This window comes from Alexandromys fortis, unplaced genomic scaffold (assembly GCF_014885135.2).
Source record: "Alexandromys fortis isolate MF-2015 unplaced genomic scaffold, M_Fortis_MF-2015_v1.1 scaffold_22, whole genome shotgun sequence".
Lineage (NCBI taxonomy): Eukaryota > Metazoa > Chordata > Mammalia > Rodentia > Cricetidae > Alexandromys > Alexandromys fortis.
The window spans coordinates 16,711,935-16,739,821 of NW_026067900.1; the positions used below are offsets into that span (position 1 = coordinate 16,711,935).

The 27,887-nt window shown below is 43.4% G+C and overlaps 1 protein-coding gene across 1 annotated transcript in view; it reads left to right on the forward strand.

Annotated features, from left to right (window-relative positions):
• Positions 1–27,887, forward strand: part of Bckdhb (branched chain keto acid dehydrogenase E1 subunit beta) — a 167,032-nt gene that overhangs the window by 8,320 nt on the left and 130,825 nt on the right. The window contains exons 2-3 of the mRNA XM_050127491.1: positions 545–622; positions 2,092–2,160. Of these exons, the coding sequence (XP_049983448.1) occupies positions 545–622; positions 2,092–2,160 (147 nt within the window). The remainder of the gene's footprint in view (positions 1–544; positions 623–2,091; positions 2,161–27,887) is intronic.

The window sequence follows — 27,887 nt, forward strand, 5'->3', positions numbered from 1 at the left end:
CAGGAGTATAAACAGGCCATTATTCTGGGTGCAGAGGGAGGCAAGGTGTTCTGATAGGGGACTGCCAAGGCCTGAAGTTTGGGCACGCAGCACTATTGAAGTGATCAGAGATACCTGAGGTCAAGCATGAGCATGCCAGAGGCCAGGCTGAGAGAGAACTGGGGGAGGCCAGAGCTCATTGAGGAGTCTGACTGGGCTGAGAGGAAAGCACTAGGGACTGCACTTCACGGGCAGAGGTTTGACGCCACCAGCAGGAGCTGTTATTACCCATGCCGGTCATTAGACCCTGACTGCCCCACATTTGGTGACTGAAAGAGCATGGAGTTGGGGGGAGGGGGGGAGGCCAGAGTCCACTGTCTCTGGATGCTTACTTCACTTGTATCTTTTATAGATCTGTTTGGGTCAATTCCTGTGATAGATTCTGTTCCTTTCTTGCATCTTGCTTTTTTTTGCTGTGTTATAATCAACTGTTAAGAAACTGGTTCTTTTTTTTTTTTTTACATATTTTACAATTTTTGATATAATGTAACGTTACTTTTCACAGGACAAACCCAGAAAATGAACCTCTTCCAGTCAATAACAAGCGCCTTGGATAATTCATTGGCCAAAGACCCCACTGCAGGTAAACTTAGTGCGTGTGTGCAGCCTTGTTCCTTCCAGAGTCTGAGACCTGAGCAAATCACTAAAAGGGTCTACTTAGAGTCTGAACATACACTTACCCACTAGTTTCCGACACGTCCTCCTGGGTATCCTTGTTAACTTGCTCTTTGCAGCGTGTGTGGTCCCTTTATTATGTGTTGGTTTCTGGTTGATACCTGTTGGCTACTCCTGTTGTGTAGGAAAAAAACAGGAAATGCCACTTTGTTTAGATATTTATATGTAATATTTAAATATAATATAAATGTATTATATAAATATGTATAATATATATGTATATACACATTTATGGTTATTTTTACATTGGACATGTTAATATTTTAGAAGTAATCATTTTAGTATTTCTGCTTTTTAAGTTACCATACAAAGCAGTGGGATTTACTATAGTTGCTTCATCCACAGGTGTCCTGTTCTGTTTTGTTTCCTTCCCCTCTCTTGCTTTTCTGCCCTTAGGCAGTTCCCATCCTGCTTTCAAATTAAATGTCAGTACTTTCTCTCTCTCTCTCTCTCTCTCTCTCTCTCTCTCTCTCTCTCTCTCTCCTCTTCTCCCCTCCCTTAAGATCTGTTTCAATTCTCTCATGATAAACTTTCTGTTAGACACACACACACACACCACACATGCATACACAGATGCACATGCACGCATACACATGCACACACACAGATGTGCATCCATGCACACCTACACTTAAATCTAGATTCTGTATATGAGAGACAGCAGGCAGGGGTCTTTGTCTTTCCGAGTCTGGCTTATTTTACACAATGTAATGATTTATGGTTCTACCTATTTTCCTGCCGATGTCATGATTTCATTTTTGCCCTGTGGCTGAATAAAGTTTGATTGTGTTTGTGCCGTGTGTCACATTTTCTAAACAATTTTATAGGTAACTTATGTTTACTTATTTTGTCGTCTTATTTTTAGTTTTGTGTATGTGTCTGTATGAGGGTATGCACATTTGGGAGCAAGTGCCCATGGAGAATAGAGACGCTAGATGTGTCAGGACTCCCAGGAGCTGGAGTTGCAGGCAGTTGTTAGCTGCCTTATGTGGGTGCTGGGGATCAAACTTGGTTCTTATGCAAATTCAGTGTACACACTTATCTGCTGAGCCCTTTCTCTATCCCAGCAACTTAGTCTTCATCTTGCTGCATTTTTAAAGTTTGATTGACTTTATATATATATATATATATATTCTTACTTACACATATGTTTGTATGTGTGTATACACATGTATGCATTACAAATACACAGTATTATTGTATATATTTATATGTGCACACATGAATTATCCAAAAAAGATATTATATACATATAAACCACATTTTTATTACACAGATGTGAGTATATGTATAATTTCAAATCTAAATATTTAAGTTGCTTATTTGTTATGACTTTAAATTTAGGGATTACTAAATAGATTCTTTTATATTTTTCAGTAATATTTGGTGAAGATGTTGCCTTTGGTGGAGTTTTCCGATGCACTGTTGGCTTACGAGACAAATATGGTAAGTTACTAGCTGTATAAAGAACATTCAACAGAATATTTTCTCAAAGATCTGGAAAACATAAATCATGTCTATACCATTGCTATATTATCGTTTGGTTGGGCTCCTTTTATTTTGAGAACATCTTGCAGAGTTCTCTGTCCTGGATTTCTCCAAATTTGTTCTCACTAGAATCTTCTAACGTAGTTTATCTTGCATGACTCGTAGGTTGCAAAACCTGAAAACATTTCCTGACGTGGGCTGTCACATCATTCATCTCTCCAGGAACCGTAGGCTTCCTCTTGGCACATACCGTAGCCAAGCTCAGCTCCGTTGTCCTTAATTCAAGACTCTGCCCATTTGTCTGTGGTAGTGAGAGTGTATATTTTTGTTGCTGTTGGTGGTGGTGGTGGAAATGTATTAACCTTTCCTACAATATTGGTTCACATTGTTGTGGGGGGCCTTGCCAGTCTCTAGCGAAACTCGGCAGGATTCCTGTTTCAATCTTGAAGCCAAATCCAGTTTTGTTTGGGAAACCTCAGATTTAAAATCCTTGGGATGACCAGGGAGAGCCCATTCCATGCTGTGAAGCTCAGACTTAAAACCTTGGGGTGACCAGGGAGAGCCCACTCATTCCATGCTGTGAAGCTCAGACTTAAAACCTTGGGATGACCTCGGAGAGCCCACTCACTCCATGCTGTGAAGTGTTGCCTTCTTTACTTGGAGCCACTAACTTAAAAGTTATTCATATCTAATAGATAGCTCCGCAACAGGGTCTGGACCTGTGTTTGCCTAAACTAACAGCATTGTAGCCTGGCTAAGTTGGCGTTAAAAGTTACCGCTGCCCCGTAGCCTCCTCCCTCTTGGTTCTCAGCTGCCTTCCTTTCTATCTGCTGCTTCATTGTCTTTGCACTCAGAGGTGAAACCATCAGAATGGGCCTCGGTTGGTTCCGCAGTGCTCCCTGCTCTGACTAGCTAAGGAAGGTGCTTCTACTTTTACTGCTTAAAAAAAAAAATCCTACTTTTACTGCTAATGTGCTCACCTTCTGACTAGCTAAGGAAGGTCCTTCTACCCTTACTGCTAATGGCTCACCCCCCTGACTAGCCAAGGAAGGTCCTTCTACTCTTACTGCTAATGGCTCCTTTGTCGTGCCTTGTGTTTTATTTCTTCTTTCACTCTTACCTAATCTCAGAGCAAGCAGAGCAGGTACATTTAGGCTGAGGAGCAGTTGATAGTGTTCATATTCTTAGACTCCTCTGCCCTGGAGTGCTCAGGTCTGTTCAGGCTGAGCAGCAAGGGCCCTTAAGAGTTTTAACACAATTATTGTGTGTGGAATTTTAGTTTAAGATGTGTTACATTCGTTTATGCTGTGGAATATTTGTTTCCTGATGTGAAGTTGCGTTGCATTGGTTTAGCTCTGTAAAGCTGTGCTACTTTGCCTGTCTGAAACAGCTAATTGGTCTAATAAAGAGCTGAATGGCCAATAGCTCAACAGCAGAGGGACAGGAGGGGCTGGCAGGCAGAGAGAATAAATAGGAGGAGAAATCTAGGCTCTCGAAAAAGGGAGGAATGGGGAAAGGAGAAAGAGAGGAGGACACCGGGGCCGGCCTCCCAGCCACGCAGCCAGCCACGGAGTAAGAAGAGGGAAGAAAGATGTATAGAATAAAGATAGGTGAAAAGCCCAAAGGCCAAACATAGTTAAAGAGAAGCAGGATAATTTAAGTTAGAAAAGCTGGCTAGAAACAAGCCAAGCTACGACCAGGCATTCATAAGTAAGAATAAGACTCTGTACAAAACAAAACACAACCCCCACTACAGTTGTGTGTCTATTGCTCCGTCTCTGAAGTACGTGGTGTCAAGGTCCATGTGATGTACTGAGGACGTTCAGTGTGTCCCTTTTTCTCCCAGTGATGACAGGGCTCCAGTCCTCTCCTTCCTCCTGGCTGTGTGTTCTGTGAGCTGTTGAGAGACAGAAAAAGTTGGTCAAAAGGCTGTCTTCTATGCTGTAGACTCCTAGAAACTCGTAGCTCATTAGAAAAAAAAAAAAACAAAGAAAACGTTCATACATTTGATTTTAGAGAAAGGCGTATGCGCTGAAGACTATTTCAGGAAGTAGGGAAATGTAAAGGAGAGTAAACAGTGCTCAGGTGTTTCTGGAGACACTCATGGGGGCATCTGAATAGTTTTGTTTCTGGGGAGGATTTGAATAGGTCTGTATATTTAATACTTAAGATACAGAATTTTGTCTTTTAAACTTGATGTACTCTCTGTAGGGTACAGCAGCATGCTTTGAGGGCAGCTCCTTCTTGTCTGACTCAGTGTGATGTATTTGAGCTGGAGAGAGTTTCTGGCTCTTCCCTCAAGGTCACATGTGTGACTCTTTACTGCATCCATCCTGTCTGGGGCATTTCGTCCATAATCCCTGCTGTTGACAAACTAGCTACTTCCGAATGTCTGCCTCTAATCTCTCTCTTTCCAACCTCTTTCCTGAGCTTGAGAGCCACGGCATCACTGTTCTACCCCGAATGTTCATGTTAAAGTCCCACAGTATGGCGATTTATCTTTAATGTCAACTTGAGTGGATATAGGATCAGCTAGGAGACAAGAATTCTGGACACACCCATGAGGGCTTTTCCCTTCTCATTTAACTGAGGCAGGAAGACACACCTTGCGTGCGGATGGTACCATTCCATGGGCTGAAGTCTCAGACTGAATAAAAGAGGAGAAAGGAGGAAGAGAACTGAGATCTGGATTCATTACTCTGCTTCCCGACTAGATATCATGTGTGTCGGGTGTTTTGTCATGGCAAGGAGAAGGGTCACTAACAGAGTCGTCTAGAATGTAGCTTTTCAAAAGGCAAACTCAACACACACCTCCTGTGAGTCCCGCCTCTCATGGAGTGTTTCCTCTTTCACGTCTGGTTAGTTGCTCAAGTCAGAAATCCAGGAGACCCTAGTGTCCTGATCCTTTTTCATCCTTCCTGTCCCATCTGTCCTACAATTTTGTCTTCCTGCTTAGTTTTGACTTGGTTCCTCTGTTCCATGCTACCATTGAATTTTGAGATCTTGGATTTTTCTCCTCCTGGGCAATTTCACATCTTAGTAATTACCTCCTTTCGCTTGATCTCTGTCCGTCCGTCCATCCCCATTACAAGGACTGTCACTCAAGGTGCTGTTTTCATAACCGAAGGATAGTGGGGATGCTGGAGAGCTGGAGAGAAATATGTATGAAATAGTTTTCCTTATATTTACAGAAATATTTATACTTGATGCATGGCACCAAAAAAGTCCATTTGGCTTTATTTTATAAAGTCACAAATAATTTATAATAACTTAAAAATTATAATAATACAGTTGAAGACACTGTGTTGAATAATGAGCTGGCTGTATTGGTTGTTATCACCTTGATGCAGAGATATCTGAAAAGAGGCAACCTCTATTGAGAAAATGCCCTCGCCAGATTGGCCTGTGGACACACCTGTGGGCCATTTTTCTTGATTAATGATCAATGTGGGAGGGTGAAGACCATTGTGGGCGATGCCACCCCTGGGCAAGTGTAAGAAAGCAGGCTGAGCAAGGCACTGAGAGCAGCTTTCCTCTGTGGTCTCCGCTTCAGTCCGTGCTTCCAGATTCCTGCCTCGAACTCCGTCCCTGACTTCCCTTCATGAAGGGCTTTAAGCTGTAATGTGAAATAAACCCTTTCCTCTCCAAGTTACTTTTGGTCACAGTGTTTTATCACAGTACTAGAAAGCCGACCAAGATGCGGGGAAAGCGCTTCCTGTTCTGAACCCGTGGGTGTGTGGTGCTGGAAGGCCTGTGGCCAGTAGGTGGCAGCCTGTGCTTTGCGATGAGAGCTGGTCCTCTGGGCGTTGTACTGGTCTGGCGCTGCAGCCGAGCATTTTGCCTTCCACCAGGAAGTAAAGGTTGAAGTTTTGCAGGTTTACTGATGGAGTATTGGAAAGCTGGACGCTGCTTCCTATTACAGTGAAAGGGCCACTTAGCGACCAGGCTACCCCAAAAGCTACAGGGCTATGTTTGACCCAGGTGGCCAGGATGACTGGGGATTTAGAAGCATCAGTTTCTCTTTTCCTTCCCCGTCCTTTGATAGAACAGACCGAGAGCCTTGGAAATTAAAAGCAATAGAATGATATATCCTTAACAACTCATTGTGTCCTAAACGGCAGCTTCAGTCTATAAGCACGGAGAGTCTGTTGCTGAGACGCTCGGATGGAGCTAGTGGACTGCTAGGGAAGCGAGGGGCGAGAGGGTTGTTTATGTTGCGGGAATCTGTGGGGAAGGTGTGATTTTTCTCTTGAAGGTCACACACGTCTGTAGTGTTGACACCGTCCGAGGTGTATGTGTTCAAATGAGACTGGTGTGTGCATTTTTAATTTAAAAAATTTCCCCTTAAAATACATTTGTTGAATTAGTCTGCAAAATAATAGATTTCTTTTTTTTAAAAATATTTATTTATTATGTATACAATATTCCATCTGTGTGTATACCTGCAGGCCAGAAGAGGGCACCAGACCCCATTACAGATGGCTGTGAGCCACCATGTGGTTGCTGGGACTCGAACTCAGGACCTTCGGAAGAGCAGGCAATGCTCTTAACCACTGAGCCATCTCTCCAGCCCAATAATAGATTTCTTAATGGCGTTTTCACACACACTTCGTTCTGGCTGATTCTCTTCGTCGTGCCCCCCTCTTTCTCTGCCCCCATCGCTGCTTGTAAACCCTCCCCTCCCCGGCATTCTCACTTCACTTTCATACCGCATGGGTTCTATTGCTCTCCTCACCCTGACTGCGAACCCCCTGCCTCCATCCCCCCTCATGGGCCACTTTCCAGTTTTCCGGTGTCTACCCCCTTCACCTAACACACACACAACATAAACACACACGTGAGTCCAGAAGCTAACATCTGCACAGTACCATTCTGCACGGCTGTCAGTTTTGCCGGACTGTGCTTCTTAGACCGTCGTTGGCCCACTTACTGCAGGAAACGTAGGTGAGAAGGAGAAGTTGAAGGAGTCTCCTGCCCAAACATCTGCCTTTTCTCTGTCCCAGGGGATTTTCCATCCTGTATCCGTTCCTTTATGTACAGGTGTGGCTGCCGTAGCAGCTTGGGGAAGCTAATATAACCACTTAGTTGTTTTCTTCTCTAAACACTACTGAAATTATATAACCAGAAACTTGAGGAGGCTGAAGTCCAGAGGGAAAAGAATGGGAATTGTAGGGAGAGGGAAATGCTTGTCTGCCGCATGCCTGTGTTCGGGAGTTGACTTTGGGATCCTCACTGGTAGAGGGTGGAGGGGAAAATCAGTGGAACCCCACAGACTCTTCTAGACACTTTCAGGCAATGTATTGTACTTTCTTCTGTTCCCCCTCCTGTGTGACTTCCTGAGCGGCCTTAGGCACTGTTAAAATTATTTTAAGAAGTATCTTTCCCAGAACAGTAAGTTTTAAACCTGAGGGGTGTAAGCACAGCTTTTTTTTTAACAGCTCTCATATTTTTTATCTGAATTATGATATTAATATCTTCAATAGAGTAAATAGTCTTCTATGCATTCCTTCTGTGGACAGGCTCGTCTGACTGGTAGCTGTGCATTTGGAGTTAGTGTAAGTGTGGTGAGGGTTTGGTGTCTAGAAAACTGAAGCTCATTTTGCTAAAGAAAACAATTTATAAAAACATGAATTCTTCAGAGACATAGACTATGTGTTGAAATAAGGAGCGGTGGCTGGGGCTGCGTCCCCAACACCCCGGCCGCTTGGCTAGCTCATGCCCGAAATAACAACACACAAACTGTATTCATTTAAGAACTGCTTGGCCCATGAACTCTAACCCTTACAGGCTAATTCTCGCACCTGGACTAGCCCATTTCTAATGATGTGTGTAAGCACCCCAAGGTGCGCTTACCGGGAAGATTCTAGCCTACATCCATCCGGGATTGGAGGAGCTTCATTGCGTGCATCTGCCTGGGAGAGCTGAGCATGGCGTCTCTGCTCCAGCAGAGCTGTCGGGTCTCTCCGGGAGCAGAGCAGAGTCTGACCTCACTTCCTCTTCTGCCCAGAATTCTATTCTGTTTACTCCTCCCATCTATGTTCTAAGCTGAGGCCAAGCAGTTGGTTTATTATAACTTAACCAATGAAATCAACAGATTGATATATGACACTCCCACATCAACTATGTGGTTTGTTTGTCCTTTTGAGATGTGTGTGTGTGTGTGTCTTTTATCATTTTCTGATGTTTTTGTTCGCTTGATGAATTACCCTCAGAAATGAGATGAAATCTTGTCAATCCATACTTCATTTAGATTGCTCCCCCCATTTATTTACTTTGTTGACCTTTTACCAATTTTTTATTACAAGTGACAATTTCAGAATTATACTAAAATTATAACTGTCCAATGTGGCCACTGCATTTTAATTTATCAGTAATCAAGTGAGTGTTCTCCTAACTATGCTTCTGAACAGTGGTTCAACAAACAGTGTGTAAAGGGATAAGCTTCGTGTTTTATAGGGTATCCCAGCTGGAGAGACGGGAAGGCTCTGTGCAGTCCGGAGATTCTTGGCTCAGCCGTTCTGAGGCTGAGAAGCTCCGATCTGTTCATCTCTTACAAAAAGCCACAGAAACGGGAGTTCCGAGAGGTTAGTCATTCCAAGTGCCCAGTGGCAAGTGGGTCAGCCCACTAGAAATAAACTAGAAGTATCGAGAGTTGTAGCCCCAGATGGTGGCACACATCTTTAATCCCAACACTCGAGAGGTAGCGGCAAGGTAGGCAGATCTTTATGAGTTTGAGGCCAGCCTCATCTACACGGTAAGTTCCAGGCCATCCAGGACTGTCCAGCGAGATCTCTCCCCATGTTGGGGACCGGGGTAGAGAAACGTATAAACAGTTCTGGAGCTAGAGAATTCTTTCTATTTGTCATATATATATATATATATACATATATATATATATATTTTTTTAGCTCAGTGGACAGTGCTTGTGTAGCATGCAAGGGGGTTCCAAACCCCAGCACTTCATAAACTCATCCCTGCATGGGAGGCGGAGGCAGGAGGAGGATCAAGAGTTCAAAGTCATCCTTAGCTACTTGATGAGTTTGAGGCCAGCCTGGGTGACATGAGTTACTGTCTAAAGAAGAGAGAGACAGAGAAAAGAAAAGAAAAAAGATGAAGGTATTCCAATTCAGTAGAGCTTAAGGTTTTTTTATTTTTTATTTTTTTTTATTTCAATGTGGAGTGAGGAACAACTAGCAGAAGTTCATGTTAAGAAGTTTGAGAACTCTAGGCTTGTCTTCCGAACGGATTTTCTGAGCCTCTTAAGTCGTGTGCTGGCAGCTGGTGCTCTCACCGTTTTTCCTTTCCTTAATTGATTAAACACTAAATGTTAGAGCTGCCACCAGGTGTTCTCTCTGACATTTTAAGCCTCATGCAGAATGGGATGCCCTTAAGCCGGTTTTTCTCAGCCTCTTTGACAGTGGCACAGTTTTAAAGTTTTCAAAGGTGATCACGAAGAGGTAGGCTGGGATCAGAGGGAGCAGGTAATGACTTTCGAAAGAACAGCATCGACTCGTAGATCCTTTGGAAGTTGGCAGTTTAGAAGTAGAAAGTCAAGACTTTATATTTTATGAGCCATATGTTAAATGAGAAGCGATCTTTAAATTTCCAAGTATGACATACCACGTGTCCTTGGCTGTTAAAGGTATTTCACGTGTCCCTTTTGGGATGGATTTGCTACAGTACCCTCCAGATCTGGAACAGAGCCTCTGAATGCCTTCCTTCACGTGGACACCTTTCAACAGATGGAAGCATTGTTTGTAACTTTGTAGTTAGTATTAGTAGGCGCTAAATGTTTCTAATTATTTCATTTTTCTTTATTTTTTTTATGTATTCAGAGTTGTTTGACTCAAAAATAGCCTTTGATATAAAACCTTTCACTCTATGGTAAATATGAGGCTTGGAAGATAGATAAAACTGGGGCTAGATCTTAGCTCTAGACACTTACCTAGTGTGAGTAAGGCCCTGTGAAGATTCATCAGCACCACAAACAAAAACAAATGAATACCAACAGCAGATTTTTTTTTTTAAAATCTAAATTGTACTGTGACTGGCTTGGAATGCCCTATGTAGACCAGGCTGGCCTCAAACGCACAGAGATCTACTGCATCTCTCTCCTCAATAGGGATTAAAGACATGTCCCATCCTGCCTGGCAATATTTTAAGAGAGATTTAATATAAAATAGTACCCACTAAAAAGATGAATTCTGTTAATCTTAAGCATTAAAACCACCTTGTTGAATGCACCGTGATTGGCTGCCCCTCCTAGACTAGAATGTGGTACCCAGAGACTTACCCACGCGTCTGGATTTTGAACTTCACTTCCAGTTGTAGTAATTAGATAGCTAAGGTAATTAGTTGTTGTAATTAGATAGTCCTCTGGGAGGGACTCCCATGTAGAAACGGGAAGACGACCATTTAAAGACACTTGTAGTTTGTGAATTTAACACATTTAAAAAATACAGAGAGGGGTAAGAGAAATGGCTCAGTGGGTAAGAGCACTTGCTGCTCTTCTAGAGGACCCAAGTTCGAGTCCCAGAAACAGGGTTGGTTGGTTCCAGCATCAAGGAATCTCAAGCCTCTGAGAGTACCCACGCAATCTGGCACACACACACACACACACACACACACACACACACACACGCACGCACACCACACCACGATACCAGCTGTGCTTGGGAAAGGCCAACACTTGCTTTCTGTGCTTCTTTGATTTAACTGTTCAGGGTTGTTTATGTATCCTGTCATTATCATTTTCTTCTTTTTTCAAAGAAAAACCATAGGTGTTGAAGAATTAAAAACAGACTTGTTACTGCTGACCTGGAGATTCGAAGATGAGTTTTGGTGGGGTCAGGCTGGTTACAAATACATCCCCAACCAAGTACCATTGTGGATTCCTTGGTTTCAATTGCTTAGGGTTCCTTGGGCATTAACAGTTTAAGCAGTTTTTAAATTCCTTAAAACTAAAAGCCATCAGCTACTAAAAGACTATCTTTAGCAATAACTCATTTAGACTTCCGGATTATGAGGCTAAGAGGCTGAGTACAACCATTTTTGTTGAGTGGTTCCGATTGACCTATAGTGTCTGTGAGTGCCTGGGTTCTCCCACCGTATTTTGTTTAACATGAAACAAATCACATAGTCTGCCGAGTTCTTTGGAGAATGTTTTTCCCTGCAGAAGCTGTGTGCATGACAGCCGTAGCAACTTCAGGGCAGCTTGGCACAGAGCTGACCTTGCAGCTTGCTTGGTCACTTCAGGAAACTTAATGTACAGGCTTAGACACTGAGGTACGGTCTCTGCCCCTAATCCTAGCTTGGAATTTCATTGCTTGGCGTGTGCAATGCAGTTCTAAGATCACATAGTAATAATGATTAAATTCACTAGGCAAAAAGTCATTTTCTACTCAGGCTAGGCGTAGCCAGTAAAAACACACCTCGTGTGGTGGAGGGGACAGCACGAGGGCCAGTCGGTTGCCAGGCCTTTGCTGAGTGAGACTCCTCTGTGACAGCCACCTAAGGCTGGAGAACATGGCTTTGTTTTCGGTTCCCATTTAAATAGATGGGGTTTCTCGCTTGCTTTGATTGGCAGGGTTGATGAAGATCAGTTAGGTAAAGGTTGGCAAGTGTCGTGAGCCAAGAAGTCACTTGGGAAGCGGGTTGGACTGAGAGTTTTCAGTTTCCTGGTGAGCAGCTACACCCACCAGCAGCATTAGCCATGCAGTGCGCGACCTTCTCTGTGGCATCCCGCCACCGTGTCCTCTGGCCCCCGGCCAGAAGTAGTGGCATGGGGCCAGCCATAAATTAGCCAGCGATTCTGATTCTTGTTCTGGCTCCTGGAAGCATGAGTGTCTTTAGTAATAAGGACTTTCTGCTCATTTTCTGGGCAGGTTGCTTGCTTAACCCATCTTCTTTTCTGGTCCTTGCTGGCGGGGAGTCCAGTAGAAACAAAGAAAGTTGTTTCCGAGCCGAAAGGGAACACACACAAACCTAGTGCTACACTCTTCAATTAGATGAGGTCTCTGCTTTCCTGGGTTTGAGCATTTGTTTTAGAAAAAGTTGGAATTCGTCAAGTTCAGGAGGAAACTTTAAAATCACTGCATCTTCGTTCTCTAGTTAAAACAAGAAACAGAGCACACTGAATGCCCCGAGTCCATCGTGTGTGTTTCTATTGAAATCAAACAATAGGATGGCGTGTTCATTTCTCCCTCTCCTTTCCTCTGTCTCCTCCCCCCCCTCCCTCTCATCTCCCATCCTTTCTCCTCTTTCCCTTCCTTTCTTACACAGGATCCCTGGTGCCCTCAAATCTTGCGATCCTCCTGCCTCCGTCTCTTCAGTGCTGGGACCACAGGTATGCACATCATAGGGGTATCGTTTTCCTTTCATTAAGTAATCATTCAGTGGAGTTTAAGTAATTATTCTGTCCATATACACCAACGAATAGCTTAGTCCTGTGGCGTGTGTTTATATGGTGTGACTACATGCAAAGATCCACCCACCTATGTTCTAACCAATAAAATGGGCCAAGCCAGTTTCTTTATTAGCCAATGACCTTCCTCCATCACTTGCTATTTCTATCTTAACTATGCTCTCTCTAACGGCTTCCTTCACCACACAGGATGCTGAAGGTAAACTGGGAGGAGTCCCATCTGTTGGGAGGCTCCGACCTACCTATCTTCTCCTGATTGCTCCCCGATATTCCTAAGCAAACCTAGAACCGAGTAATTCCAATGGATGATTGCTCTTCCGTTCTTGCCAGATACCTTTATTGGCTGCATGGGTAGCAGATGTTTTTTTTTTTTTTTCTGAAGCGTGGAGTAGCAGGCAGCTCACTTCTCAGTGTTAGCTCCCATTACAGTTAACGATTTTAGCCAAGTAAAATTGGTTCCAGCATAAGGGTGCTTACCCCGTCATTTAGAAAGGAAGTGGCAGACAAGTCAGGCTGCGGCTCTCACTGCGCGCAGTCGCCTTCCGCCGATAGTGCCACCTCTCTCCTTTTGGTGTCCACCTCCCATTGTACCTAGAAGGGCCCAGGGAAGCATGGATCACGGAGCACATTATTGGTACTGAGGGCCGTCTCACATGTGACTCCATAGGGGATGGTAGTTAATGCAGTACGATTTTGGTTTTGCTCATGTTCAACGTCTCTGATGCCCAGCCTCACCTCAGCGATGCTGAGGTTCTCGAAGGAGTAGCATGTGGTACTGGAGTTTTAAGAGGTCCTTAGGTAATCCACATATGTAGCCAAGAATGAGAACTGATGCCCTTGAAGGTACTAAAATTTTAAGATGTCATTTCTGCATTAAGGAAATCACAGTGTACTGGATAGACCAACACAACATTACATAGAAAGTAACATAGTTAAGCATGAAATTGCAATATAAAACCATGTAAGAAATGCCAAGAACCTTTATTTCTTTCTTTAGAACAGAACTTAAATAAAAGAGGGTAAGTTAAATTGTGTAAAGTTTAAACTGTATATCAAGAGTTTTGATAGCAAATAGCAACTGAGACCTCTGTAGAAAGACACATCTTAATGTAGGGATCTGGTTTCTTCCTCCCCGAAGTCCACTGAAATCTAAGGGTCTTCCTTTGCAAAGGGATCATCATTGATATGAATGGTGGGACCAGGTGTTGTAGTTTGAATAGGTAGGGCCCCCATAGACTCAAGTGTTTAAATGCTTGGCCCATGGCACTATTAGGAGACGTGGCCTTGTTGGCGTAGGTATAGCCTTGTTGGAGGAAGTTTGTCACTGTGGAGGTGGGCTTTGAGGTGTCGTATATGCTCTACCATGCTCAGTGTGACAGTTCACTTCCTGTTGCCTGCGGATCAAGATGGAGAACTCTGAGCTTCTTTTCCAGCACCATGTCTGCCTGCATGCTGCCATGTTTCCCGCCATGACGATAATGGACTAAACTTCTGAACCTGTAAGCCCACCCCAATTAGATGTTTTCTTTTCTAAGAGTTGCCATAGTCATGGTGTCTCTTCACAGCAATAGAAACCCTAACTAAGACGCCAGGGATAGCCTGGACAAAACTCTTAGAAGCTCAAATGTAAAAGGCTTCATTGGTGTAGGAAAACAGATTTTAAAGAATTAGCCTAGTTCATGTGATAGGCTTGCCCAAAGACTTGGGACTTGGTAACACCAGAGACCTCTGGAAACAGGGTGTTGGGGGAGGCAATGGAGTAAGGAGAATGGGTAGAAAGTCTTCTGAGGAAGCTCTCAGACTTTCAGCTTCTCTGCACCAGCTGGCAGAATCCTGAGCTTGAGTCTACAGGGGAAAGGTAACATGCGCAGGGATATAGGGGTGACTGGAAGATGTCCTCTGTGCTTTGTGGTTAGGTGGGCAGCCAGGGATCAGAGTCCTGGCATGTAGGGGTGCAAGGGAGTGAGTATCGGGGGCAGCAAAGCGTTACGATTCCATGCCCAAACGTTTCCATGGGCAAACGGGCAGTGATCATGATGGTGATTGTGTCAGCAGATCGGTCCTCATGATGTTTTTCCACTCTCAGCACCGTCTCCCTGTTTGGTGAGCTTAGTTCTGATGTCATCGCATTTTGCAGGTGTAGAAACTAAGGCACAAAGAGCTCAACTACTTCACAGAGGTTTTCTCCATAAAAAATAATTTTGTTGGTATACATGTTTAATCAACACGAAGCATTGTTGCTAGCTTTATTAAGCCTTTTTGTTTGTTTGTTTGTTTGCACAAATCCAAGTAAGAATAGGCAATACATAATTTAAAATCTGAGATCTCCTTTTTTTCTGTTTAAGAGGCTCATATATCTTGGATTTTGTCATAGAAGGGGCAAAAGAAATGTGGAAATTGTTAAGTTAGTCTCTGACTTTGCTACAGCATGGGGCTAGGGGCTGAGAACAAAGGCAGGCAGACTAGGGGTGAGGTGACTTCTAGGACAGAGATTTCAACTTGGAAGGTTTGTGAGGACACAGCTTGTGGGGACACCCCACCACCAAGAATTCTGACTTGTAGATCTGGGGTGAGACCTGGAAATTTTTACTTCCAGAAAGTGCAGAAGTTGTGACTCCTGTCTGAGACCACGGTGTCTGACCAGTGTGTGAGCTAGTCTATGGCAGTGTTGGGAAGACAGCAGGGAGGGCTGATGGTGACATTAGTCAGGGTGAATTGATAAGGACTGTGAGTCTTTGGAAGGTCACAAAAATGGGGAAGGATGAGGCTTGGGGAAATAGTGAGGGGTGAAATGATGAAGGGTAGGCTGAGGCGTTTCCATGGAGTCCACTAGAGGCCACTGGTGACTTGCTGACCCAAATGAAGTCACGTTTCGTGGAAACGCGTGGTCAGAAATGTGTTAGATGACTCAGGCTTCAAGATGTTATGACTAAATCCTCTCATGCCGTGAAGAATGAGTGGAGATTTCTTTAATCGCAGAACACTGGGTTAGAGTCTCTATTCTGGTCTGCTCTAGCTGGCCGTTTGATTGGAAACAGACTGGGACCATAGTTACAACAATAGTCTTCCTCGGGAAGGAGTACTCCAGTTGGTCATTCAATACCAAATGGTCAGGCCTGAAAAATAACATTATTCTGGGCAGTGGTGGTGGTGCACGCCCTTAATCCCAGCGCTTGGGAGGCTGAGGCAGCCAGATCTCTGTAAGTTTGAGACCAGCCTGGTCTACAAGAGCTAGTTCTGGACAGGCTCTGAAGCTACAGGGAAACCCTGTCTCGGAAAAAAAAAAAAAAAAAAAAAAAAGGAAAGAAAAGTAGCATTAATTATACAGACTGAGCAGGTATGTTTTTAGGAAAAAGAAATGTACACACACATGTGTGTGACAGTTAATAAAGAAGAAGGCCATGAATTTGAAAGAAAGAGATCTAGGAAGGATATATGGGAGGGTTTGGAGGGAGGAAAGGGGGAATGATGTAATTATATTTTTATCTCAAAAAGGAAAAACCTAATCCCCCCAAATGTCTCTGACACTGAACAGAAGGGTCTGTATCCCCTCATTTCAAGTGACACCCTTTTCCCTGTTGCTGGCTGCCTGAGGACCAACATGGAAGCCTTTCTGCTGTGTTTAATTATAGATAGGAACTTCTAAGATCTACCTGCCTCCGGGAGCTTGGCAGACTCAGATGACTTCAGAGACGTCAAGTTGTGTGGTCTTTACTTTGGGGGTCCTCTTGCTGTTGTTTCTGGGGTCACTATCATAGTTCATGCTCTCACTTCTGCTCATCTGAATGTCCTTGGCCAATGGGAATCTTTATTTTCACCATCCTAATTTAATTTTTCAGTAAGATTAACTTTTCCCAAATGCAGCTCCAGTCAACACTTCCTTAAAATCTCCCTGGAGTTTAAGCAGTGAATATCTGTGCTAGCTTAGCGTTTAGAACCTAAATTGATCTGGCCTCGTCTTCAGCTTCAAGCTTTTGTTTTTCTGGCACCGTGTCCTTAACTGTGTCCAACCTTCCTGCCTCTCTTCTCAGAAAGCCTGCCCTCTCCTTCAGATCCACCCTGTTTCAAGACCCTGCCCATCCTCCCCATGACCTTTGACACCTCGAAATAGTCCTCCCAAATGGTCTCTTCTGGATGTATCTAACATTGTGTCCTATTAGTTAGTCTGCTTGTTTCTTACCAATACAGTTTGTCCTCGTGTCACCACAGCAGAGTCAGACGTGAAAACTGATTGCATGAATGAAAGCCAGGTGTCATAATTGAGTGCAAGCAAAAGAAAGAACATGTAACTGATAGACTGACTTCTGGTGACTTTTTCTACACTTGCCATGGCTGAGGGTTTAATGGACCGCTAGACACATGCAGTCAGTCAACCCTGCCATCTTTTTTGATTGCTCAGAACTATTTTCAGACCAAATTCCTAGGTTTTGATTGTGCCCTGGATTAGTTGAACTGATGCCTATCATTAACTTGTGGGGTCTCACTGTGCTAATAATTCTGGTTTTGACAAATTTAAGTGTTTCCTGGATGGTATTGGAATATGTGTGTATAGATAACACCCAGATTCATATGCATCTTGCCTAAAATTAAATGGGGAACATGTGTTTCCCACCCAGTGGAATATTAGTTGTATATATTCATGCATGTGTTAACCTGACTATGATTTTTTCCTGCTTACTTTGTGTTTTTTTTTTGATAATTCTGCTGCTGATTTTTTGCTATTATTTTACTTTTTCGTATGTGGGTGTTTTGTCTACATGTCTGTCTGGGGATCATGTAAATGTCTGGTGTTCATGGAAGTTAGAAGGGGCAATCAGATCCCCTGAGACTGGAGTTACAGATAGCTGTGAGTTTCCATGTGGGTCCTGGGAATTGAACTTGGGTCCTTCAGAAGAGTAGTCAGTTCTCCTAATCATTGGGCCATGTCTCCAGCTCTTGTTGATGCTTTTTGGATTCTACATTTATCTGCTCATTGGAGTGCAAGGCAGAAAAGTGATGTTTACAAGCCATTGGGCTGTAGAAATGGGCTGTAGGATTTGCTGGCTATAATTGATTTTAAAGAAAAAATATATCTGGAACTAGTTTAGGAGATGATGATGTGATTAGCTATAAAGATTAGAAAAACACTTCAGATTTGGAGGAGAATAATTTATATTGTTCAAAACTATTTGTTTTTTCCTCTTTGGCCAAACATCAGTTCTTTGGGGGGCATTTTATACTGTGGTGTTTTGGGGCTATATTAAAGGTCATAATTATGGAGTAAATTGTGTTTGGTTTTGTTCACATGTGGGCCTTGAGTTTTTTCTTAGCTAAGAAACTGGCAGGTCTTTTAAAAATGGCTGGTGGCATTTGGAGAACACTGTTTATTTTCTGTTTAAAATAGATTCTTCATTTTCTTGTGCTTTTTTTTATTAATAGCTCTTCAGTTTGGATGTAGAATTGGTTTGCTGTCAGCCTTCTCCTGTTTACAAAGGGGGAAAGCTCATTTATTTTTTTTGTCCTTCCATGTCCTGTTCCTTTTGCTTCGGAGAAAAGGGCAGCATCATATTTAGATAGGGAGGCTTAGGCTATTTATAAAGCGAGGCAGGTTAATGGAAATTGACAGCTTAGTAATGTCCTCTTGGTGAGTGACGCACACGGGTTTCAGATGACGCTGCCTGGCCGGTTTCACTTACAGTCAGGAATCAGCTGGAGGAATCCGTGCGCTCGGAGCTTTGCTGTTGACGTAGGTACTGGGTACAGATACATTTTCGGAAACATCTCATTTCCATATAAATGAAGGGAAAGTAAAAAGAAAAATGGGGTTGGCTTGCCCTTAAATTCCAGCTGGCATCACAAGGATGATGCCAATCTGTTTTTTCGTGTTTATGGAAAGATGGGCTTTGGTTGTAGTTATAGTCAGTTACCGTGAAATAGTCACAGGTTCATTCAGAAATGCCCTCTGCTCATTGTCTGGACTCTGTTTACTAGTGCACATCAGCTATGTGCACATTTATTTGAAAAATTAATTTTCACTGTGAATTTCTTAATTTCCAGTGTTAATTCCCACATTTCCTCCCTCTTTTGTGCTAGGGATAGAATCCAGAACCTTGTCGGAAGGAAGGGAGGTGAGCCCTCGACCACTGAGCTACATTTCTAGGCCCTTCTTCATACGTTTTAGTTGAATGCGCTAGGGAAGTTTCCATTATCCCATCAATAAGTGTGTCCATTTGGGTTTTATAAAAAAAGAAGTTGAGAACCAGGGTTTGAGGTATCTTCGAGTACGTGCTCTGCAGCCATCAGGCCTGTCTCCACCGTAGTAAAGACAAAGACACAAGAGCTCACTAGCTTCCTACTCGGAGTCCTTCACAACGCACTGACTTCAGAGAATTCATCCCCTTCAATCACACTGATCAGGTCATGTATAGGAGCACAGTTCCAGCCTATGATGAGTATCAGGTCACTAGCAGTTGACTGACTGTTAGCTAATACCATATCCTTTGTGGGATGACAACACATATCAAAACCACTGCTGGAAAAATCCCCCAGGTTGTCCAAGGCCCTGGGCATGCCCACTTCACCTTCGTGCTGTTTCCATTGTGGACCACCTTGGCATACGGTGTTTACCTAAGTGTGTGGCAAGCAGCATGCAGCTCAGCCATTAGACATTGTTTTGCTCAAGTAAGGAGAGAGGGAAAGAAATACAGGTTTCTAAGGGACCACTAACTTAACTGAGGCTGCCCACCTTCCGGCATTACCGCTTTTTCTCCTGTGCTCTGGGTCTTTGTCCCTTCCTCTTTCAGCGCAGGCTGCGTGGTGTCCGAGCATTTGCAGGCCAGAGTAGCAACCAGCAGTGGGTGCCGTCCTTACTCTGCAATCCTGAGTTGTCTTTGGCTCTTCATTCTTGCCACTCAGCATCTCTTTTGCACCTGTTCATCCATGACTGAGACTCTTGCTTAGAGCCCTCTCTGTCCAGTCCTTGTCCACACGCTATCTGGATGGAGGTGACTAGGAGCCTCCCCGCTTGCTCATCCATTGCCTCTCCATTGAAACAATGTTATGTTTCTGCTGCTGGGACTCAGTGTTGGGGAAATGACCTTGGGGGAGGAACGGTTCAGTTTGACTTTATTTATGGTGCCTTTGGGTGGTGTAGTGTATGACAAAAGTGGCTGAGGAGGAATAGTCTGGGAAGCAAAGTGTGAGGGGAAAGGACTAGAGTCTTAATGTCCCCCTTGCAGGGTATAGCCCCAGTGGCCCAATTTCCGTCTAACAGGCAGACTCCTAAAGACTCTGGTACCTCCAAGCCTCCTGCATGTGGGCTCTTAGAAGAAGCAGGAACTGAGGCTCCTTGTTTAGAATTGCCGGCCAGGGCTCTGCATCATTTGTGAGTTTCCTTCATCCCAAATGGAGAGACAGTGCTTTTCACTGATGACTCAGGTACCATGGCCATCAGGTTGGACTTTATTGAAGCTGGGGACAGGCGTCGTGTAGTCAGTGCTGAGTGGCCTTTTGCAGCTGATGGTCTCTTGGCCTTCAGGACTGTGTGCCCCAGTGCCCCTCAGTGTCAGAGGGTCTCAGCTCCATGTGCCTGAATCCCCTCAGCTGCGCAGTGTCTCTCACACTTTCTCCTTCTCTTCCTACTCTCCAGATGGTAACGCTGCACTGGTTTTTGCATTCCGTAGCTTGCTTTTTCCTTAGATCGTCTATGGTTAGCCGGCAGGTTAATTCTCTTTTATCCTAATTTATGGATGGGAAAATTGAAGCATGATGTAAGCTCACCTCGCTGGGAAGTTGTTAGAGGCACTCTGAAACCCAGGGATTCTGACTTTATGGGTCCCCTTTGAAGTGCTGTAGTAAATCTGATTTCAAGCAGGACGTGCTCAACAGTTTTTGTTAACCACCATATTGTAATTGTGGTCATTTGTTGAGTTATACAAGTGATAGGATGGGTGGAGATTTCAGAGACTGAATTTAGGTGAGGACTTACCTGAGGTTTCCTTTGTAACTGTCTGCCTCCGCCCCTACCTCTTGGTTTCTGATTTTGAGAATGGATGCTAAGGTCTTCTAAGTGATAGGCTAACACTGTACCACTAAGCTGTAGCCCCAGACCATCTTATATTTTGAGTTATGGTCCCACTAAGTTGCCCAGGTTGGCTTTGAACTTGCTCATCCTCCTGCCTCAGCCCAAGGTCTTGGGTGCATTCTACCATATTCAGCCCACTTTTTTTCTACATGAAAGTAGGTTGTACAAAAACATCCTGATAATTTATGGCTTACGGCATCTTAACTGTGTCCAAAGTTTGGAGTCTCTATACCTCTTCTTAGAGGTTGGTGTGTGTCCCTCTCTATGACATAGCTGCTAACATCCCTACAGGATATCAGTCCCTCAGTCCTGTGCAAATTATTATGCAGTCGATATTAAAAGGAAACGTTTTTTGCAAAGGTCGCCCCCAATTAAGAGTTTTCTTGACCATTCTGAATGTTGTTTAGTGCTTAAAGAGCCTTTTTAATTTTATTTTATTATTGGTAACTAGGTCACATACTGTGAAAGTTTGAATGAGATGTCTATTTGTTTTAACGTTTTGGAGAAACATCTGAGGGGAGTTTTAGGATGTCGCTCACAGATGTATGACATTTGGAGTCAGTGTTTAAAATCACTTTGTATTTGTGTCTGTGGCCAGATGATTAAGGTCAAATTTGATATGCTTTAACATTTATGAGGTGAGTAGTTTGCAGTAGGAAACTTAGGGAGAGCATTTCTGTCATTGAGGGCTCCAGACCACGGCCTGTGGATTTTGGGCAAGCCCTGCTGCAATGACTTTTGTACCTTACATGAAGAACCTACAGCTACCAGGAAAGTCTGCTGCAGTGACTTTTGTACTGTACCTGGAGAGCCTACAGCTGGTCAGAAAGTCTTCCTGAATGCTAGGATTTTGTAATTTGTTTCTCTTTCTCTTTTTATGCTCAGTTGTAATGTTTACAGCTCATTACATCATTTCTCTGGTTCTCTGCCTGCCTTCTATCTTATGATTAACTTAAAGAACACATTTGAATCTTCCAGAATCCTTGTAAGTGTAGTCATGAATTTATTCCCTCCCTCCCCACCCCCTTACTGTGATTAAAGTAAATAGACAAAACCCAACAAACCAGAGAGGCAAACTGTAGAATCAGACCTGAAGCTACTCTGTTGCCAACTGTAATTTTGTATGCATTCAAATAACATCCCACAGCTGATTGAAGTTGCCATTGTGGGCATGTAAAACATCTTCTTTTCAGATAAACAATGTCCATTCCTGGTACTTGTTTTTGTGTTGTTCATTCATCCATCCAGCAAACATCCTAACAATTCCCTGTGTCCTAGATACTATTCTGTATACTAGAGAAAAGTTGGATACATTCTGAAGTATGTGTCTGAGTGACTGTGTGGCTTCTTTTATTTTGTCACATTTCCATTATATAAATGAAATATTTCATGTACATATTACTCCCTCAATTTCCCACTTATGTACCCAGCTCAACTCCTGTCTGCCTTGCTGTTGTGTGTGTATGTCTTAGTACTTCGTGGGATACGGGACATGACTAGTTCATGAATTTCATAGACATGATTGCCTTTAGTTTCCAGTACCTGGTGCATTTAAACCTGTTCATTTAGGTAATATCAAATGACTGCTAGTCTTAAGGCATTTCTACTCCATTCTCTTTGGTTTCCAAAGGACACAGAGTCAGTGTTGTGAGTAGAGAAGCTTATGGCTTTTTTCCTTGTTGTTCATCGGAATTGCTTTGACCTTTTCTGGTTGTCCTCACTGTTGCACATACACCCAGAATTACAGACTCATTGATCACAAAGGGACATTTGTGTTTTGGTAGATATCTTTTAACAGCTGTTTCCTGGCCATGTACATATGCCCCCATTTGACTTCGATTTCCTTTACTTTTTCTCTCTCTCACCCATGAACTGGCCCGCTTGTCTGAGTGTTTGGGGTAAGACGTAGAATCTGTAGGCCAAGGTTCACAAGTCGTTTGCAGTGATGGCTCCTTGAAGTGTGTGTTTGGAAGACTGTTGGGAGGTTAGTATAAATGTAAGTGAACTTCCCACACTGTGAGCCTTGAAACTTGACGTGTTCTACGATGACAAAAACAGTGTTGTTCCTTCTTGAAAGTAGAGCCAGGCAGTAGGAGATGACCAGGATGATGTAGGACCCATGGCAGCCACATAGAATGCTCAGTCAGAGGGACTCTTCTGAGTGAACTCAGCTGGCCTGAAATGGCCAGCCTTTGTCCTCAACTTTGATTCATCAGTGCGTGTGGGCTGCCATGGCCTTGGACTGTGGGTGGGTCTCCTTTGGTAGAGCAGGTCTTGGAGGAAAGGCTGACAGTTGACGTCTCCCATCCAGCATCATTCTTAGCAGCCAAAGGAACACACTGGGAGAGTGTCACCTAGGAGGCCTAGTGAGTGTCCTGGCACTGACTGGGACTCTGCCTCCATCACTGGCTGCTTGTTCCTCTTCTCTTCTTCTTTTCTAGGACTGGATAATGAGCATCTTACGGAGGAAGTTAACACCCCATTTTTCCTTACTAGTTTTTTGTGGGTGTTGCTGTCGCTGACATTTCATAGTAAGGGGACTGGGAGTCTTTGTTACTTGGGGTTGTCTTTTTGTCTAGAACTGCTTTGGAAGATAATTAACATCTATTGCTTTTGAATAATGACTAGCGTCCTTAGAAGTGCTCCACTTTGGGAGATAAATCGTATAGTCATCTCATTTTAGAATGAAAACAAATTCTTTACGGATATCCCATTTTCTGTTTTTAATATAGGGAAAAAATTGGAAGCAGAATGATCTAGATTAGCTCTGTATTGGCCTCGGTCAACCCTAAAAAATGCTTTTCATCTTTATCAAAGCTTTGGACAGATGCAAAAAAATTGTTGAACAATCGCAACATATTCCAAAAGTCTATGATAGAGATTATAAAGATGCAGTATTTCTTTCCCCACTGTTAAAATTATACCTGTAGGAACTGGAGAGATGGCTCCGTGATTCTGAGTGCCTACTGCCCTTGCCAGCAGAGCTGAGTTCAGTTCCTAGTAAACGTCAGGTGGGTGGCAATCACCAGGAACTCCAGCTCCAACGTGTCTATCACCCTCTCCTGGTTTTTGCAGGAGACATTCACAGGGACATACTGCCTTGCCAACACCTCTACCACATATATACATAATTAAAAATAAAATAAAGTAGGCATCTTAAAAAAATTGTACCTGTGATGACTTCTAGTTCTCTGATTTGTTTTGTGCCTTAGTGACATATATTCATGTCTTTCCTGTTTTCTGCTCAAGTATTCTGGAACAGACTGTGACTAAGTTGGTCATTCTTTGAAAGGGTGTTCTGGTCTACCAAGGTTATAGAAGCTGCTTAGGGATGGATAGTTTTAGCCTGCCTTTTATAAATTTTTATGGGAAAAGAAAAATTTAATTTTATCCCAGGTCACTCCAAGAATTCGTAGAAACACTTGGTTTCAGAGTAAACTCTAAAATTGAGGATGGTTCTGAAAATTGTCTAGGGACAGAGAAGAGTGAGAGGCTCCTTGACTTTCTTCTCCCTGGAGGTGACTGGCCAGCTGTCATCCCATGGTCCTTCCCTTTCTCCAGCTGTTTCTTCTTAGCTTTGCTTGTGCTCTGTACTGTGGCTGTCTGTCAGGGCGAGAAAAGGACTCATTGCTAGTTCAGATTTGACCCACTGTACTTCTTTGGCAGAAGAAGTCAACTGCTGCTTTGATTTTTATGTTTGTTATTGGACAGACGACATCGTTATAGACAGTGCCCTATTGGGGAGGCAGAACTTCCAAGTCCTATGTCCTTTACAAAGGAATACTGCCGGGAAGTGGTACTGTGATCTGAGGCATGCTTTCCCACAAATATGAAGTTGATGATACAGTGTGTAAACAGACGTCCAGCTGATATTCCACATCTATTTTCACTGACTTGGGAGATTGTAAAATTTAAGGGGGCATACCAAAATATAAGTAAATGACATGTGAAGTGGACATTTTTTAAACTCTAATTTCCTATAGCATATATTTATCTGAAATGTCAATTGTTTTCTTTATTTTAATTTTTCTATTCTGGGGATCAGACATACAAGGTAGGTAGGTGTTCTCCCACTGAACTACCCCACCCCAATTGCCTAAGGTGGTGCTAATTTGATTTACAGCAGAAGTATACCTAATAAATAGTTACCTAATAAATAGTTATCTAATTTATCCTTTAGAAACAGACATCTATTAAAGGTTTTAGTGTGTGGTAAGTGACAGGCATGTGCACTATTACTTTGCCATTTGCTGGCCCCGTCCAGTCCTCGCCGAGGGCAGGCTGGCTACTGTCATTCTCCGTCATCTCTCCAGAGTCATAGATGGTCTCTCCAACATCCCAGCTACTCCATTTCTTATTTGTTTTCCTCCTGGGTATTTCATTCTTGTTCCTATCAAGAACAGCATTCTCGCCGTCATCTCATTTTGATGCTTCCCCAAATCTTAATCTCAGCCTTGAACTCTAGTGATCTTTTGACCTAGTAGGTTTTTTCTTAAATTATTTCTTTTAAAATAAATAATATTTTCTTGATTATTTCAAAATTTCATATAATATATTATGGATCATATCTATTCTCCTCCCCTAACTCTTACCAGACCCACCTCCTTTCTCCTCAATACAACTTTGTGTACTTTTTTTTTTTTTAAGTCCATTGAGTATAATATATGCTTCCCCAATACCCTTGGGTATTAAGCCTGCCTTGAAGCATGGTTAACCTACTAGGGGCCCCATCCTTAAAGAAGACTGACTCAGCCTCTCACAGCTATCTGTCGCCAGGAGCTCCTCCCCTAGGGGGTGGGACTTTATGCCCACCTCCCCTCTGCATGCTGAAACCTTATTGGCTCTTTTATTTTTGATTTGAAAAATTTTATGTTACATGCTGAAGAGATGGTTCAGTAGGCAAGAGCACAGATGCTCTTCCAGAGAACACGGATTTGATTTCTAGCACCCACAAGGCAGCTCATGACCACTGTCACTCCATTTGCAGGTGATTTGACACCTTCTGGCCTTCCAAAGCCCCAGGCATACACATGATGTACAGGCACCTATGCAGGCAAATGACCCACATACAGGAAATAAAAGTAAATAATTATAAAATTTTCTTCGTATGTATGGGTGTTTTGAGAGCAAATATGTACATCACATGTAAGCCTAGGAGCAGGGGAAGCCAGAAGTTTCAGGAATTGGATTACCTGAAATTAGTGCTATAGATAGTTGTGAGGCACCATATGGGTGCTGGGAATTGGACTTGGGTCCTCTGGAAGAGTGCTTATCCACTGAGCCCTCTACCAAGCCCAGTTCTTAAAGCCACACATTTCCCCTGCCCTGTTTCTGTCTTCTCTGATGTTCTTTCTTGCTTTTATCCCCGTCTTGATAATATTGCTTGTTGAAATCCAGTTCTAGTTAAATCTACCTGGATGTCTAAATCCCATGGATGCTGAGCTGAATGCCGATCTCAGTTTGGGCTCAAGGCGAGTAGTGACCCCTGAGGACCACCCTTGCTGCCTGACTTCCAGGCAGGCTCCTAACTCATTCGTTCTTCTTTCTTTACTCCCGCCTTCCCCACCTTTGCTAACCTGTTTTGTGGGTGTAAGAAGAACACTTGTCTAGTGCACACGAGGCTCCAAGTTGGATCATTAGCACTGCAAAAAAGAAAGGAGGGTCTGTTTAGTTTAGAACTAGTAAAAAGGTAAGTAGATGCCACCGAGAACTTGGGCAGACTCGCCTTCCCTTGCTGCTTATTTCCCTGCATGGGGCCCCAGTGTGCGTATGCTGCTGGCGTCCTTCTGGATCTTTGTTGATGGAGGTTTTTGTCCCACCCAGTCCTTCAGTCATTCAGTCCCAAAGAAACACACAGAGGTCTACATTAATTATAAACTGGTTGGCCTAATAGCTCAGGCTTCTTATTAACTCTTATAACTTACATTAGTCCATAATTCTTGTCTGTCAGCCATGTGGCTTGGTACCTTTTCCGGTGAGGCAGTCACATCTTGCTTCCTCTGCATCTGGGTGATGACTCCAGACTGACTCTTTCTCTTCCCAGAATTCTCCCGTTCTCATTGCCCCACCTCTACTTCCTGCCTTGTCGTTCCGCCTATACTTCCTGCCTGGCTACTGGCTGATCAGCATTTATTTAAAGTACAAGTGACAGGGTACAGACCATTGTCCCACAGCAGATGGTGAGTGACGTCAGGGTGCCATTCAGCCTCCCCTGTCACCTGCTCCAAGGTATGGTCCTAATTGTTACCTCTATGCAGTTCATTTCATTAATGTTTCTCAGACCAGTTTCCCTTTCTCTGCTGATCACTTCTATTGGCCTGCAAAGTTGTTATTTCTTCCATCCTAACAAAAAAAATTTTTTTTTGACAGGGTAGCTGTAGCTACCTGATGTAGCTTTGGCTGGTCTGGCGTTCCCTATGTAGCAGTCTGGGTGTTATAAGAATGCAGGCTGAGCAAGCCATGAAGACTAGGCCAATAAGTAGTGGTCTGTGTACACTTATGCATGGCCTCTGCATCAGTTCCTGTTTGCAGGTCTCTGCCCCAGCTTCCATCAGTGAGGGACTGTTACCTGCTGTCCGTAAGGTTAAATAAACCCTTTCCTTCCAAGGCTTTGGCCACAGTGTTTATTTTTGGTCCTGTTGTTTCATCACAGCAGTAGAAACCCTAACTAAGACCTCAAGTGATTATTTTTTGCTCTTTTTTTTTTCCTTTGTTCCCCTATGTTCGCTAAATAATTGTACTTCATCCCAGGCCATTAATACATAAGGCTGCTTCTGCCAAACACATCTCATACTCAACAGTCCTGTGATAGGTTACCTAAATATCTCAGGTGACGCGTGCTTTCAAAACAAAACTTTGGAATCTCGGGAAAAAGTATCCCGAGAAACTTTTTCATGGCATTGAATTTATTTCTTTCCCCTGAATTACTGGCTATGGTATCTTTGGCTTTGAGTATTCTTTGCGTGTCTCTGACTCATCTTGCAGGCTCTTTTCATCAGCGAATCCTTTGACTCACTTTTGAGAATACATCGCACTTGCCCATTCTTCCCACCTCCTCTGCTGTTAGGCGTCTCTGTCTTTCTCTGCAGTGTTTCAATATCCTGCAATCAATCTTGCTGTGCCTCCCTTTGCTGTTTATAGACTATTCATAGAACACCAGCCAGAACGACACTGATGAGAAGGTGCACAGAATGGCCTGGC